The 17,031-nt window shown below is 23.5% G+C and overlaps 4 protein-coding genes across 6 annotated transcripts in view; 2 read left to right on the top strand and 2 right to left on the bottom strand.

Moving 5' to 3' along the window:
• Positions 1-1,145: 1,145 nt before the first annotated feature.
• LOC114120481 (mitotic spindle assembly checkpoint protein MAD2B) lies at positions 1,146-3,537 on the bottom strand. Its single transcript, XM_050199130.1, has 6 exons — positions 3,394-3,537; positions 3,086-3,329; positions 2,824-2,942; positions 2,517-2,701; positions 2,237-2,405; positions 1,146-1,478 (listed from the first exon to the last, which is right to left on the bottom strand). Exons 2-6 carry the CDS (start codon positions 3,105-3,107, stop codon positions 1,314-1,316), a joined length of 660 nt encoding a protein of 219 aa, XP_050055087.1. The 5' UTR covers positions 3,108-3,329; positions 3,394-3,537; the 3' UTR covers positions 1,146-1,313.
• Positions 3,538-3,929: 392 nt separating this feature from the next.
• LOC114120471 (ras-related GTP-binding protein C) lies at positions 3,930-6,571 on the top strand. The gene is made up of 7 exons (XM_027982387.2): positions 3,930-4,196; positions 4,872-5,023; positions 5,084-5,312; positions 5,396-5,573; positions 5,702-5,984; positions 6,049-6,206; positions 6,289-6,571. Exons 1-7 carry the CDS (start codon positions 4,194-4,196, stop codon positions 6,399-6,401), a joined length of 1,116 nt encoding a protein of 371 aa, XP_027838188.1. The 5' UTR covers positions 3,930-4,193; the 3' UTR covers positions 6,402-6,571.
• A 2,367-nt stretch (positions 6,572-8,938) lies between these two features.
• Positions 8,939-10,512, bottom strand: LOC114120443 (uncharacterized). The gene is made up of 4 exons (XM_050199131.1): positions 10,282-10,512; positions 10,029-10,210; positions 9,510-9,757; positions 8,939-9,218 (listed from the first exon to the last, which is right to left on the bottom strand). The coding sequence occupies exons 2-4, from the start codon at positions 10,165-10,167 to the stop codon at positions 8,964-8,966; spliced, it is 642 nt and encodes a 213-aa protein (XP_050055088.1). The 5' UTR covers positions 10,168-10,210; positions 10,282-10,512; the 3' UTR covers positions 8,939-8,963.
• A 3,828-nt stretch (positions 10,513-14,340) lies between these two features.
• The window catches only part of LOC114120401 (phosphatidate phosphatase LPIN3), a 29,446-nt gene continuing 26,755 nt past the window's right edge, over positions 14,341-17,031 (top strand). For 2 of the 3 annotated variants that reach the window (XM_027982284.2, XM_027982282.2), the window contains exon 1: positions 14,341-14,504. The gene's annotated coding sequence lies outside the window, so the exon portion shown is untranslated. The remainder of the gene's footprint in view (positions 14,505-17,031) is intronic. The other variant, XM_050201813.1, reaches the window with a different exon arrangement.

Raw genomic sequence — 17,031 nt, 5'->3', positions numbered from 1 at the left:
GTTTTACAGTCTTAAAGCTGTAAAAGAGTAAGAATATTTTCTTTGCTTGAACAAATAAACAATGAACATGATAAAATTATACCTAATATAGTATGTTTAAAATTCCGAAATCATAATTTAATACATTTAACAGAAAAAAGATTTTTTTTGTATTTTTGAAAATATTTTTAGGTTTAAATAGTTAATCTTTGGTATATTTTGATAAAAACGTAACCTTATATTTTAATTTTCAACAGTTATTTTTGTTATTCTAACTCTGTGACTTACCTTTACAATTGTTTTCTAATAATTTTTTAATTTGTTTTTTGGAGTATTCATTTTTTTAAACACCCACAATATAGGGCCAAAATTTTAAAATAAAAATATGCGGTTGACATAAAATGGAAAAATATTGTTGTGATTTTTTATATTTTTTACAATATTAAATCATTTGTAGTCTGCATTAAGTAAAAATTAAGCTATTTGCATTAGTTTTTCTACCTCTGTGCTATCATTAACATTTGACTTTAATATAATATTATGGTTAAATTAATAAAAATGAAATCATTATTCTTTTATAAATGTATAAAAAAGACAAAGCTTTCTATACTCCACATTGATGGCAACTATTGAAGTTTTTGAATATTTTTTTTTTTAAACAAAGTTGTTCGAAATACCCATTTTAGTATACCTGTTTTTTCATATTTTTTTCATTTTTCGTCAGGGGCACTTCTAAATATACTTAAAGCCTTATAGTAGAAGTTCCCAACCTTTATTGATTCACAGCACCCTTAGTCATTTTCTAAAAATTCGGAGGCACTCTATTGGCTACTTCGGTTTTATTTAGCAGTGCATAAGTATAAACGAAAGTAGTAAGAAGCATGTATATAGTATATACACATATTATATTTTATAAAACAAATTGTTGTATTGAAAATTAACTATATATTTTTATTTTTAATTATTATTGCATAAATAATAATATAATAAAAATATATTTCAAATAATTTTGCAGAACCCTAAATAAAGTTTGTGGTACCTTGCTAGGGAATCTATGCCTTATAGGTAGGAGTGGGAAAAAACCAAAAAACCATATTTGCCAACAAATATCTAAATTGATCAAGATGTGCATGAGGGAAGAGGTTAAAATCTTCATTTTTAAATAATTTACCAATACATACAAAATATATTGCTAAATAAATTGTGAAATTTAACATAGTTAGATCAGTATGGTCTCTATAATAATCTTACAGTTATAATAAAGTTTGTTAGTAAAAGTTGATACATGAAAAACATATTGCTAATGCCATACTTAACATTGATAGTGAGGGTATTTAAATTAACGGACTTGGTGTAAACAAATCTGGGTCTTCATCTTTATTTCCTTCTTCAGCATAGATTTCTAAATTTAAATGTTCACAGTCAATACTACGTAATGGTACTATTGCAGGTGACGTTAAAACTGTATCACTTTTTTCACAAGGTATTAATGGAAATTCCTAAAAATGAAAATATTAAATATTAAGTAGATTGTTTTTAAAAGTTTCTTTCATAAAATATAAAGTGGTATTTACAAAAAGAAATTTCATATTATATTTAATATTATCATATTATGTCACATGAATATAATATAGGTACTGGTAAATCTAACGGGTTAAGTGCATATTGCTTTGAAGTATGATATTTTTATTTTATAATTTTTATATCATTTTCAAAAAAAAAAAAAAATATTGAAGATGGAAATGTTAATTTATTTTACATTGTATTAATAGTGCTGATGATTTGAAACCCATACACACATTGGCATTGATAGAAAATGTCACTATGGATATAGTGATTTCCTGTTGCATTAAGGTTTTATTTACTAATAATTACAAAAGTTGTGACTAAATAAATGTGCTATTGGTGACTCTGCCTCTGGACGCTGCTACCTAACACAAACTTTATTAAAATTAATACAAATGATAAGATTTGAATTATAAAAAGATTTGTATAAGTAAAATTATTTGTTTTTAAATACTGCCCCAAAAACAAGCTATCTATTGAGAAATTGTCTCATGGTAGGTAGATGAAGTCATTAATGGTTATATGCCACTATGTACAGTATGTTCATTTAACCACAACTATTTTTGCTTTATTAAAATATGATTTTTTTTTTTATTTTGGAAAACAAGAACTTAGATTTATTATTAATTTATTTTAAGTTCAAGCAAGTGACGGTATTTTATCAATAAATATTCAATTAATAAGTACATACTTCTGTATCCTTTTGAATTTCAATAGAGTTTGTTTCAGTAGTATGAATGTGAATCTGAAATGTGCAATTTGGAGGTAAAGGTTTTAAGAAAGAATCACAAACTGTTAGTTTTAAACAGAAAGCTCTCAACATTTGTTCTAACTTGATTAAATACGGATCTCTTATATTCCTTATCAAAAAAAAAAAAAAATATATATATATATATATAAATTTAATATCATATAATAATGTAAGTAGGTGTAAGTAAAATAATATAGTGTAAGTATAAATAGGTACTTACGAAAAATCTGATAAATTCAATTCAAGTTCAACATTATGAATATTAAATACACAACGTTCAACTATAACTCCAATTTTGTTATAAAAGCATACATCCAACTTGCACAATTTTTTTAATTTTAATAGACTTTTAACAGCATTGAGTGTACCATTTATGTAAGAATTCAATTCTGGATAAATAGAAACCTTGAAAATTTACTATTTAATTTTGAATTTAACTAAATAGGTAATAATTTCTACTTCAAATATTAAATCATATTATGATAAAATAATGAAATAATTTTTACAAACTAAATAAAATATCTTACATGCACAGGCACACTGTACTTCTTCTTTAGTTCAAAAATACCTTCAGGATATACTTTTCTTGCATAAAGTATACAATGAATTGATACCTCTAGAAGTTCTAAAAGTACAGATATACTATCTGCAACACATAACAGATAGTTTTTAAATTTCAATTATAATTTAATGACATATGAATAAACTATGAACAATTTTAAATCAATAAAAGAGCCTGCAACAAACATGTCATATTCATAATAATATTATAATTAAAATAAATCGTACCTGAAAATTTTTCTTTACTCATTGCATTCTCTAATACAGTAATCGTATTAAAACTTTAATAAAAATGACAAATACAGAACAGTGAAAACTGATGATTTTTCACAATAATTTATATTTAAAACATTGGACATATTATGTAGGTATATTAATTAGCAGTAATGTAAAAGTACAAATTCTTCAGAGTATATCTTCTTCATAGACCTTAGTGATCTTCTTTGATCTTTACCACAGTTACTTAAATTAACTATAAAAATGTTTTTAGTCTTATCTAAGATATCTAAAATCTTTCTAAAATATATTAAATTTACCAATTTTTATATAATGCGAGTATGTAAACAGTTAACAGATTTATATAGACTATGCATATTTTTAATTTTATTATCTAAATTCTAAAGATATAAAAATAGATAAACAAGTTTATTATCTTTGTTGTAACAGATTATTCATCTTGTGTTTTGTATATGATAATTGATAATATTATCATGAAATTATTTAATATTTATTTGATTTGTGCACAGATATCATAGATAATTTTATTCTATTATGACAGATATATAAAAATTATTATTTTTTTATACCTACCTGTTAAAAATTAAATAATTTAATTTATAATAATACTCTCCAACTAAATCTAAATTATCTAAAGCATAGGGTACTCGTCCGTACAAAAATTAAATTTAACATAACACAACACCATCTGAATAATTCTGTACTATGGTACTTATAAAATAACCAAAAATTTTGTGATAACGCAAGTTGTGAACATATTCATTTCTTATTTATTTTATCTGGGCAAATGGACAATTAACCTGATTATTGATAATAATATAATATCTTATGTCCGGAATTCTAAAATTCTAATGTACTCAAATAATTATTAATTATTGTAATTTGTTATGTGCAAGTGTAACTTTTGACTTTTAAATCTTGTTTTTGAAAAATACACTTACATTTTTTCTTTTTGATATAAAGTATCTTTATAATCTTAATCAATAATTAAAAACGAAAGTTCAATGATATAAAATATTTTTAATAGTTTATTAATATTTCTAAGTAATCATATTCAGTATTATATTTTAAAAATTAAATTTTTTAGTATTAATTCATTATGGTATGTATATAATTAATTTTTTTTTCATACTTGATAGAGTCAAGTATTTTTAAATCAGTAGGTACCTTAAATATATTAAAAACTGTAATTAAATAATTAAAAAACTACTCAAGTAACTACTTTTCAATTTTTCAAGTATAAAATTGCACTTCCAAATTCAACGTTGATACAGATTTAGTGGCATTATTGGACCATATAAATAAAAAACCTGAAGTTTATTTTATATTTAACAAATTAATACTTTAGAAGCTGCAAATTTTTTTTTTTATAAAACAATGATATTCACTGTTAATTTATATTTTTTATTTTTGTGTGTTCTGCTATAAAATATAACTGTGCATTCCAAATTAATTTTTATTACTTACATTACAAGTAATTTTAAAAAATAATTTAGCCCTTCCCTAAATCCTAGAGTTTGCTCCTATATATTTAAATAAAACAATGAATAAAAAAAAATATTATTTTATACTCCTAATTTATTTTTAATATTATTAAAACTTAATACCTAAAGTTTATTATAAATTATTGTCTGTACTTTTACAACTATAGCCTATAGGAATAGTAATTAATGCAACATTATTATTTATTCTAAATATAGCACACTAATATAAAATAAATTACATTTTTGTTAATATTATCAATTGATTCTGTTTCCTAATTAAATTATTTACATAGTCGTTTAATAGAGTTGAGGAAGAATCATTTAGTACTACTTTTGATATTGGGTCATTACCTAAACACTATGAATTTAATGAATTTATATCGGATGAAGATGTAGAATCAGATAGAGATGATTTACCACGACTTGTACTTATGGGCTTACGAGGGTAAATTGTTATATAATATTTTGTTCTCCATACTTTGTCTATATTTATCTAACTTTTAAGGAGTGGGAAAACTTCTATACAGAAAGTAGTATTTCAAAAAATGTCACCTAATGAGACTTTATTTATTGGAAGTAATAATTCAATGCTAAAAGATGTTGTTAATAATTCAGCATTTGTAAATTTCCAAATTTGTGACTTTCCTGGTCACTTCGATTTTACTGATTCTGAATATGATGTACAATCTATACTTCAAGGATGTCAATCACTTGTATTTGTGATTGATGCTCAAGTAAATATATTATTATTTGTATTTTATAAGATTAATTAAACCCAAATTAATATATATTTTTTTTTATCTATATTCTTTCTAAGGATGCTATAGCTAGTGCACTTAATCGTTTACATTCAGTTGTTACAAAAGCCTACAAAATTAATAAGAATATAAAATTTGAAGTTTTTATTCATAAAGTGGATGGACTTACAGAAGATACTAAAATGGAAACTCAACGAGAAATTCACCAAAGAGCTAATGATGACCTTGTGGATTCAGGTCAATTTTAAAATATTAACTTTAATTTTGTTGTAAAAGTTAACTGCAATATTTTTTAAAACAGTCTCATTTTAATGTAATGTTTTATAAATTTATCACATTAAAACAAAATGATTTATTTTGTTTAGGTGATGAACAAAAAATTTATATTAGTTTCCATTTGACATCAATTTATGATCATAGCATATTTGAAGCATTTAGTAGAGTTGTGCAAAAGATGATTCCACATTATGCAACTCTTGAAAATTTTCTGAATATCATTATTCAGACATCTGGAATTGAAAAAGCTTTTTTATATGATGTAAAAACAAAAATATATGTTGCAACTGATTCATCGCCAGTTGATATTCAAAGTTATGAACTCTGTTGTGATATGATTGATGTTGTTATAGATTTATCAAATATTTATGGGTAATTCATTTAAGGATTATTAGTTATTATCAAAAGGTTTTTTTTATGTTAAGAATGTTTGTAGTATGGGCCAAAATCCAGGATTGACGAATGATCCAGCTTTTGATGATCAAAGTTCAAGTCTAATTAAATTAAATAATGGCACAATTTTATATTTAAGAGAGGTATGCAGTTTTTTGGCACTTGTATGCATACTTAGAGAAGATAACTTTGAAAAACAAAGTGAGTTACAAAATTTCAAACATTTTATTCAATTAAATATAAAAAAAATTGTTATTTTTTTAAATTTCATTTTTATTCCTAGGAATTATAGATTATAATTTTGTGATTTTACGAAAAGGTATACATAAACTTTTTGAATTAAAAGATAAAGAAAAAGAAAGTATTGAATCTAGAAATCCGCCATCATTTAAGTAATCAGTAATTTTATTTATTTATGTTTGAATATTACATTTATTTCTAAAGTTGTACTCTATTTTTAGATATATAAGTTAATATTTAATTATTTTTAAAAGTTAATTAAGTTATTTTATTGTAAAAATTGTAAAATTAAAAAAGTATAATAAAACAAAGATAAAAATTATAAACTATCATTAAACTTATAAAATACAAGATTGTTTGTACATTATATTATTTACACTAATCATAATTTCATTAACAAATTTGAAATTATTGATTGTTTAGATGGAATATTTTACCAAAAAATAGTGATTTAAATTAAATATTTAATTCAACTAACAAACATAATGATTAGTAGTATATTATTATATGAATGGTATTCTTTATTTGTTGAAAAAATAAAAATCAATTGAAAGATGTATTTGAACTCTAGTACACGTTTATTATTTTTATTCAAAATCATTATTCATTTTTAATGTATTATAAATTATAATATTGTTTGATCATTTAACCTTGGCCATATTATTTTTGGTCTTTCAATTACAGAATCTGTGAGTTGATTGTCATTCTAAAAACGCTCATCAACATTTAAGAAAAAAAAATTACTTGGTGTATGCTCTGGCCAGTACAGCTGATGCGAAAAATGTTACTATCAAATTTCTAGAGTACCATGAGTATTGTTGTTAATTACTCTGGAAATTAAAAACAGATTAGTAAATATACTTAACAGTTGAAAACTTGTTCAATGGACAGTTCCATTATTTAATGTTAAGGATATCAATATACTTAAAATTGAATGTGAGATGCTTAGTGCCTCAACAAAAATTAACTGCTAAGTCGTCTATACCATGCCAATCTGGCACGAGAAAAAAATTAAAAAATAAGTTGTATTAGATACCCCTTGTATACAAATATGATTTAAGTTCATGAAAACAACATTTTCACTATTTGAAAATGGCATAAATATATATGATTATTAAAATCTATTAAGATCAGTGTCAACCTGTGATCTAAAGGGCCCAGGAGGAAAATTATTTAAAGGGACTCTCAAAAATACCAAATCTCAAAAAAACAGTTTTTATTGACAGCTTTCATTTAAGTAAAATATTTCAAATGTTAAGATTAAAGATCTTATATTAATTAATATAATTGTATATTTATACAATATGTAACCATAGAATGTAATAATATTATGTATAGCAACTATATAATTGAACAAAACAAGATTGTTAGTATAGTACAGTTTATATTAGTGATCTTTTAAAAATTTGATGAGTGAGCAACATTGTCAATTAATTTTTCTTGGTCAATTTCTATATCTTTTTTATAGCCATCATTATTAACGGGCCCAAATTTTCCTGTTTAATAGTAGATCTTAATTTTGTTTTTATAATTTTTATAATTTTGAAAAAACTCTCTTGCACGAAACTTGTGTAGATGGTAAAATTAATATAAATTTGTAAACTATGAATAGATTAAAAAACAGATTTGATTAAAAAAATAATTCTCAAATTTTTACAAAAGCACAAAAAATACAATGTTTGCATCATTTACTACAATGGTTTTATTGTTTCATCATCTTCGCCCTCAGTATCATTAGTTGATTCAGTTTGTTAATTTTTATAATTTTTGTAATTCACTTCAAGAAAAATTTGGTAGAAAATTTTTAAACGAGAAGCAAATTATTTTATCTCCAAGCATATTACTTATCTGTCTACTCCTGCCAATTCACAAATTGTTTTAATACATCACTATGTTTCATTGACTGAATGTTGGAAAATGATTTTAGATCTAACTAGTAACAATCTCTGAGTAAATTTTCATTTGGAACAAATTTTTTTCAATACTATTAAGTATGGTATCAAAAATGTTAAAAGAATTTAGTTTGAATTTTTCAAATGAACTAACACTTCTGGATTCATCCTGACAATTTTCACCGGGTTATCTTATTTGTTTTTAATCATAGATTTCAAATTTATCATATAATTGTATTATTACCACGGACTATGATATTGTGATTTTATTATCATTAAGCTAATAAAATGAATATTGTATTATTATTATAAAATTATTTAATGGATTCAAACGCATACCACTAGGCTATACAATATGTATAGTAGGTAAATTTTGGTAAATAATTTAATTTATTTCTTGAAAGGACCTTGGAGGCAATCACCTCCTAGCCACCTGGACTAGGCCGACACTGATTAAGATGTGGAATAGTTTTATTAAATCATTGCAAACTATACTTTGATAAATCAAACTAAAATTATGAATATTAATATTTAACAGTATATAAGAATGACATTTTATTAATAGCTTAAGAGTTAAGACAACTTTTTTAAATGGTATTCAATGGAATTGATTTTATTTATTTATTGAAGTATCAATATAAAAATTATTATGATATTACAACAATTGGCCATCTTTATTTTTACGATAAACTTTTGCATTAAAAATTCTCAAAAACAAATTCCAATGGTCTAAAATATTAAACTCAACATATTGTGGTACATCCAATATATTATTCTATTGTAAAAAAAAAATTAAAAATATACATTTTACAAATAAATAGATTTTTTATTGTATAGAACTATTAACTTTAACATCAAAATATAGATTAGTAAAAATTGCATATGAACATATAAAGCAAAACATATATACACAAAATCTTTTTCCTGTTGTACTTGCCAATTTGAAAAATCTGGATATACTTTTTGCAAAATTCTGAGAAAATCCCATCATTAATAACACAATCATGTGAATACTATCATGTTGTTCCTTTGATGTATATAATTCAGGTATTGCACTAAGCAAAAATGGCACTACTATTGACTAGAAAAAAATCAAATGCAAAATTATTATATTAATGATATAAAAGAAACATACAGAATCAGGTTTATTTATTGAATTAATTTTATATACAGAGGCTGAGTGAGTCCAGCCTTTATTACATTAATTCAATTATCTAATAGCTTAAACTATTACTATAATTTAAATGGTAATAATATTTATTTATGTTTTAAAATTATTTAATAGCAAGTTTCAATCAGTTTCAAACATTCTAATACTTATTTTTACAATGACATGAAAAATTTATTTCATATTTAATTATGTATTACTTACATTGCCAAATAAAAATCCTAAGTCATAGTAGAATAATACTAAAACAAGTTGAGATAAAATAATATGTAAGATTGTAATAGACGAAAATTTAATTTCATATTTAATATTTTTGGAATGTAATTTTGGATTGAAATGATTTGGTTCATAGTTAAACACTTGTTGGTTTTCAAGAACTGTTGGTATCACATTTTCTTTATCAGAATTAAGAACAGGAAAATCAAGCAATTCAGAATTCTGTGTATAATTTTCTGAAAGCAAAAAAATTTGTTATTATTAAGGTAGGTACTAATTAAAGTACATAAATTATAGAAAGAGTAATAAAACTTTTATTTTTTCAATATTTAAAAGTGATAAAATACAAATATAATATTATATGTTATTCCTAATAATCAAAAAGTTAATTTTTATATTTTAATATAATATAGTACATTAGTACAGATATTTGAAAAAATTATAAATTTTCAAAATATTACATAAAAATTATTATTAAATACAAACAACTAAACAAATATTTATTACCAGATTTGTCTTTTATAAATTCTGGTTGTTCGTTTAATATGTTTTGTTTAGAACTTATTGAAGTAATTTTTTTAAGTCTAACTTCTGAATTTTCTAATATTCTTTTGCGTCTGGCTTCCCGTCTTTCTTCTATAGTCATTATACTGCTTTATAATTTGAATATTTAATTGGTCAGAAAATCACTTACAAAACATAAAATTACTACACATATTTATAAAAATAGAAATATAATAATCAAATTAAATTAATTTACTTTTATTTTGTAATTTCTATGTGTAGACTCAAAAATTTACGATAAAACAAAAAATGAAAATTTGAAACAATTTAAGTTTAAGATAATATTATTAAGTTTGTTAGTAGTTGTTAAAACTATGATAATTGGTTATGCTTTACGCAGTATCACGGACTTAGAAATTCAGAATTACTAGTTACTACGACCAAATAGTAAATACTATCTATAGTATTTGCTATAATTACCCCATATTTATTATTTTACATTTATCACTTATCAGTAACATTATTCTGTTTTCTTATCCATGATAAAACTTTTTATTATAAATAAAATAAGCAATAAGCCATAGGCGCGTTTTCACCATAGACCTTAATATACTAACCTTTTAGTTCTACCTTCTACAGTTCAAAATATCAAATGCATTATTTATTATGAAACAGAACTCAGCAGTAGTTGCCAGTTAGGTCTACATTTTTAAAATGTGGATCACCTAATGACTTGCAAAATTGTAAAGCGCTTCCTACGCTATTAATACTTGTGCTGCTAATTTCACGTTCATCTTTTCACCATGAAAATATATGTGTTTGTTAGTTAATTTTGTTGCAGCTCATAATTAAGCCTTCTTCTTTTTGTTGTAAGTGTAATGTCACCCCAACTTATTTCTTGTCCATTATGGTTGTATATATAATTCATATCCCCTAATATGTTTCTTACTGATTTAAGCATGTGATATGCATCATAAAATATAAATATTGGCTCATTGTTACAGGGGTTTTTTATACAGAAACTTGAGTCATCATTTATTTTTAATAAAGCTCTTAATTTTGAGCACATTGTTGCATTTGTATATGCTCCATCAAAAGTAAGGGAATGCATTTTTGCACAAGTTTCAGATTTTAATAATTTAGGTAGGTAATACTGTAATATAATACATACAATTATTGTAAAACTTTAGTTGGAAAACAAATAAATATTTTTATTATTAAAATTGTATTACCTTGTTAAAGGTGCCCACACACTGCAACGGTAGCGGTGAGTGGTGACGGTGGCGGTGGCGGTAGTGTTAAAATGAGCTCGGACACAATTTTACCGCCACCACTGCAATGTATGGGGACCTTTATACTGTACAGCAGGGGTCTTCCGCGGTCCGCGATCACATTTGAAATTTTGCATGTACATTGTATATTATATTCTATTTCGATAAAATTGGTTGAGCCATCGCTATAGGAAAAATGCGATAAGATAAATTACATTACCTACTTAGGTATAAATGTTGACTGTTACCTGTTAGAAATCGATTGTGGATCGAGCATAATATACTTTTAATTATAATAATAATTTGTAATTTAAAATGAAATCATAAAAATTGTAATAATAAAACTGAATTTTTGTATAAAATACATGTTTTTACTACGAATGCGGCCCGCAAGATTTTTGAAAAATAATACGTGGCCCGCTGCAAAAAAAGTTAAAGTACATTAAAAATCATACACGTTTATTATTAACCAAACAAATGCTAAATAAAACAGTAATTTGGCAAAAAAACAATAATATATATTTTTTTAATAAATAGAACTTAACACAAAATAAATTATTAAAATTATCTTCACTTTTTTTTTCAATCACATCCACATCCAAACAATTAAAAAATTAAAAAATGAAGAAATAAAGTTACACCTGTAAATGAACAGGTGAATTTTCAGACAAAAAAATTTTATATTTCAATTGAAGGATAAGGTCATTATAGGTCCTGAGTTTGACCTGCAGTCTATTCACCTGCTTTTTTAAATTTACATTTTGAGTTCTTTTTTGGTCAAACTTACATTTTACCATTTCTAATTTTTTTTTAGCTTTCCTGGGTGTAACAAAGTGACTTAGTGATAAATCCTCTATTGTATCTGGATTATATCTTCCTTTTTTGGCTTGTACTTCATAATAAAAAGACCAATATTTTGTATTTAAATATAAATAATCAATTACTATCAATAAAAAAAAAAAATGAAATAATGTATCTCACATCAGGCAATTAGAGCCTAGTTTTTTTGGTGTAACACAAATACTATTAGAAGATAATTATTTAAAACAAAAATAAGAATTGAATAAGTACCTAACCATGACGAAATAATTCGTCATGTACCTAACCTTTTTTTAAAAAAATAGCGTGGCGGCGTTTGTTGATGATTTACAATTTAAATATTATATACAATAAATAAATTTGATGAAAGAATTAAAATATAAACTGTGATAATGTCTTGATGGTAGAGTAGGTAGACTCGAAATCGAGTCACCTTTTACAAAGAAGTTAATACATTAAATACTATGTAAGAATGTCATATAAGCTAAGCAGATCTCTACACTGCATTTAAGGCAACTAGTTGGGTTGTTAGGAAGTGCCTTTGAAGCCATTAGTGAGATGAAGTAATTAGAGTTTGAAAGAAGTTTTTCGTGAAACCTTTTGTGGGAGATTATAGCTGCATCGTGTATGGTTTTGATTTTAAAGGTCGTATAGTGGAGTAGTTTGTTCATTACATACCATAAAACTTTTACGATGATGTGTAAAATTTCTAAATGCATTAATATATACATGATAAATAACCAGTAAAACTATTAAAATTGTTAAAAATATATATATTAGAAAAAATTTATCAGAAGTCATGAGCATAGGTATGACTTATGAGTTGGAATCGTGTCTCAAATTGTCTTTGTTTTTGCTGGGTTAAAATAATAAATTCATTAGTTCCTGCCAAAACTATGCAACATTTTCATTTTTGTGCCAAAGTTTAATTTTTTCAGCTCATAGTTCATACAACATCACCTAACACCATATCTGTTTAAAAACATTTTAGTCTATTTTAAAAATCGTACGTATTGTGTAGGCAGGTAGGTCTTTACAATATAAATAAAGTTTCTATTATTAAAAATGTTTAAATGTACTTACCTTTTATAGAAACATAAATATATTATAATGTTATATTATAAGTATAAGTATATTTTTTTTTCTAGAATAATGAAAATAAATAGTTTAATATAATTATACACATATTATATGGAAACTTTTAATGACATTGAGTCTGTAATTGTGTAACATTGATTTTATAAGAATATTTTATAGATTTAAATCATATCAATTATGGCATGGTTTACCAAATACTAAAATATTTTCAATGGGTATCATCGGTGCAGCATTTAATTCAAATTTAAATTTACTATATACGTTTAAATTTAAGATTCGAAACATTTCTAACCAGTGAGACGTCGTAAATACTAAATATAAGCTACTTACTTATTAAGCTATCAATTCATGTAAACATTAAAACGTGTGAGTGGGACAGAATCATTGATCATTTATGAATAATGTATTATATAATGAGCACTTTTATAGGTTGTGTGAAGAGTTAGGTAGTCCTCCACATTAACTTGGATAAAACAACAATAACCTAAACTGGATGGTTACTTATTTTTGATAGTTGCGTCATAGAAAAAATGTCAGGTTGCTACTTCTTTTAAGTACACAGAATAATAAATTATAATTACCTGACCAAGATTAAATGATAATAACTATTTATAAATTGGATTATTGTAACTAGATAATACATATTTTAGTAGGTACCTATTTAATAAAACTGTATTTAAACTTGAATGTGTATAGTTTATCGCTTTATCGTTTCTTTGAAAAATGATCTTTGAACTTAAAAGTTGATAATTTAAAAATGTGTAAATAATGAATTGAATAATAGGTATATTTATCAGGTAAATTATTACGAAACCATTTGAAATGTTTCTAGGTATGGCATAATACTTTTACCATAGAAAGTTAGAGCTGATTTAATCATTTATATTTTTGGAAGCAATACGCATTATTATTTATTTTGGATAAAGACTGAGGCATGATCAGTTTAATTTTTCTTAAGATATAAAAGTTGATGACATACACAACGATTTACATGAAATAATATTATAATTTATAACTCAATAATAGAATGGTAAACTGTATCATACCACCATTAATTATACGAGTAGGTAGGTAGTTATGTAAAAAAAAAACGAAGGTAATTGATAAACAAACAACTACCTACCTATAGATATTAGCCATGACCGAGCAACCAAACCGAACGGATTAGTATATTTTAGTCGGTCAGTCAGTTTTGAACAGTGGTTAGTGTCGTATCTTTTATTCTTGTATTTTACTCGCGTAATAGACAAGTGTTAAATAATGTTGACGATTTATACAGGGATTTGATTTGGTGAGATTGATTGTAATATTTTATTTTAATTTAATATAATAGTTATATAACAATATTAATTGTAAATTATAAATTTTCACCTAATATATTTGTTTAGCGATTACAGAACATAATATATAGGTATCTTCTAACTTTTTTATACCTATATATCATATATACAATAATATATACGTAATGTACCTATAGGTATACCTACTTTATAAATTATATTATATACCTATTATACTTCATACCTACATGCTTGTTTTAGTACCTATGTTTTTAATAATTTTTCTAAATGATTAAATAGGTCTAGGTACAAACAACTTATATTTAAATACATTTTGTGAAGTATTTAGTTTTAATTATAATACAATTATCATCAAAATTATATAATAGCTAATTAGCTTAAATTAAAAACATTTGAATATTTGATTAAATTAAATAATTCACAGACTGCATTAATTGATAATTTACTATTAAGTAAAGAAATAATTTTTTAATGGTTTTTCAATTTATTATGTTATTATTATGTAATATCCAATAAATAATAATAAAGGAATAATTTATTACCAATTTGTAAAGAAGGTATACTAAGTTTAAGTTTGATAGTTAATTATCTGTCATTTATCAACATTATTATTATTATTATTATATAATACTTATAGGTAACAATTATAATTAGAAGATACTATGGGTCAGTTACAAATATTAGGTGTTCATAAGTTACATAGGTATAAAATTGTTTAATAAATTATAAGTTAATGTATAGTATATACTATATTAATTAATCAGTAATCACCTATGTTTATTTTATTAAATACTAATAAATAATAGATAGGTAGGTATCTGGTATTGTACTATTTTTCTTATTTTTAAATACCTAATATTTAACTATTTTGCTACCTTTTAAATACTTATTTAATAAGTACCTAGCTATAATAGTAATTCAATTGCTAACAACTTTACAAACAACCATATTACTATGAAAAAGAATTATCTTTATTTCCTTAATGATTGACATTTTGATATATTTAATTATTAATATTGTAGTTTAACTTCATTTTACTTTTAAGACTTATAAATGTTAAATGCCATGATACTAGATATCTTATTAATAATTGTATATAAAAAAAATATATTCAAAGTTTAGGTATTTATGACAGTTATTAATTCATTATTCTTAAAAAAAATTATAACCCACATATTTAGAAATTTATTTCACAACTTCTGATTACTTATTTGACATTAATAATATATCAATTATTTATATTATTCCAAAAGCCATTTGGCGTTTAATCTAATAAAACAAAATAAAATTACAAAGCCATATTATTAAAATATACCTATGTATGAATCAGAAATGTATAAAAGTGTGCCTATGTATTATTTGAAGACCAAAATTGTTACAGACTTCAGTGATACTGATACACTATTATACAGTTATGAACTTTATAAATAGTAGATAGTATAATAATATTTATTAACTAATATATATATCATAGTATATATGAATATTATTACTAGTTGATACCTAATGATCTGCATTCTGCATAGTCTGATAATGATTGCTTTTTAGAACTTACTAAAAGTGATTACCTAGGTAGGTACTTAAAAATAATATTAATTTATAATGATTAATGAATATAAATATGCATTTTTATATGTTTAAAGTTACCTATTTAATATTATCATAAAATCCAAAATTTGATGAACAATAAAATTACTAAACAATATGTAACAATGATATCATTTATATTATGCGAGGTGATTCTTTTAAATGTAATACCTATGAAAAACGATCTTCAGAAACTTTTTCAACATTTTGAAAATATTTTTGTACATTTTATTCTGTTTTTTTTAAAAAAATGAAATAAACATAATTTAAAATTGTTACTACATTTTATCCTTTTTTATATTTTTTAACTTTTCTTGATGTATAACAGTTCATAGTAAAATATTAATGTATATTAAACATATATTTTAATTTACATACAATGTATGTTGTAATTTATAAAAAATATACCATAAAAATAAGATAATGATTAAAAGAAGGGAAGTATGTAATCGTTGTACAGGTGTTGATTGTAGCTCACCATTGAAGATTAAGTCACTGGTTTATAATGCAGGTATTATAATGCATTAAATTTGAATTTAATAATTAATCATTACATATTATGACATTTTAAGAAAAAACAGCCTGTCAACCTATATTTTTTGATATACTTATATTACTATTAAAGTAATTTATTTTACTAATAATTAGTAATGTGGTAAGTTGAAGAATTATTTTTTAAAGACAAAAACATTGCATTTTAAAATGTCTTTGTGTATATGAATATGACGTATAATGTATGTTAAAAGTGTCAAGAGCCTTAAAATAATATTTTATTATTTTTAATTCACAACAAAATAACTTTAATCATTAGGTATTCTTTGTTAAGTACCTATATCATCCAAAATTAAAATTAAAATATCTTTGTTTATTTATTTTTAAAAATATTTGGTTATAGTTTAAACTATAACAAACTTGTATTCAATTTTTACC

Source organism: Aphis gossypii, chromosome 2 (assembly GCF_020184175.1).
Source record: "Aphis gossypii isolate Hap1 chromosome 2, ASM2018417v2, whole genome shotgun sequence".
NCBI lineage: Eukaryota > Metazoa > Arthropoda > Insecta > Hemiptera > Aphididae > Aphis > Aphis gossypii.
Note: the sequence above shows the minus strand (reverse complement) of the source record. Positions and strands in the feature narration are given on the sequence as shown.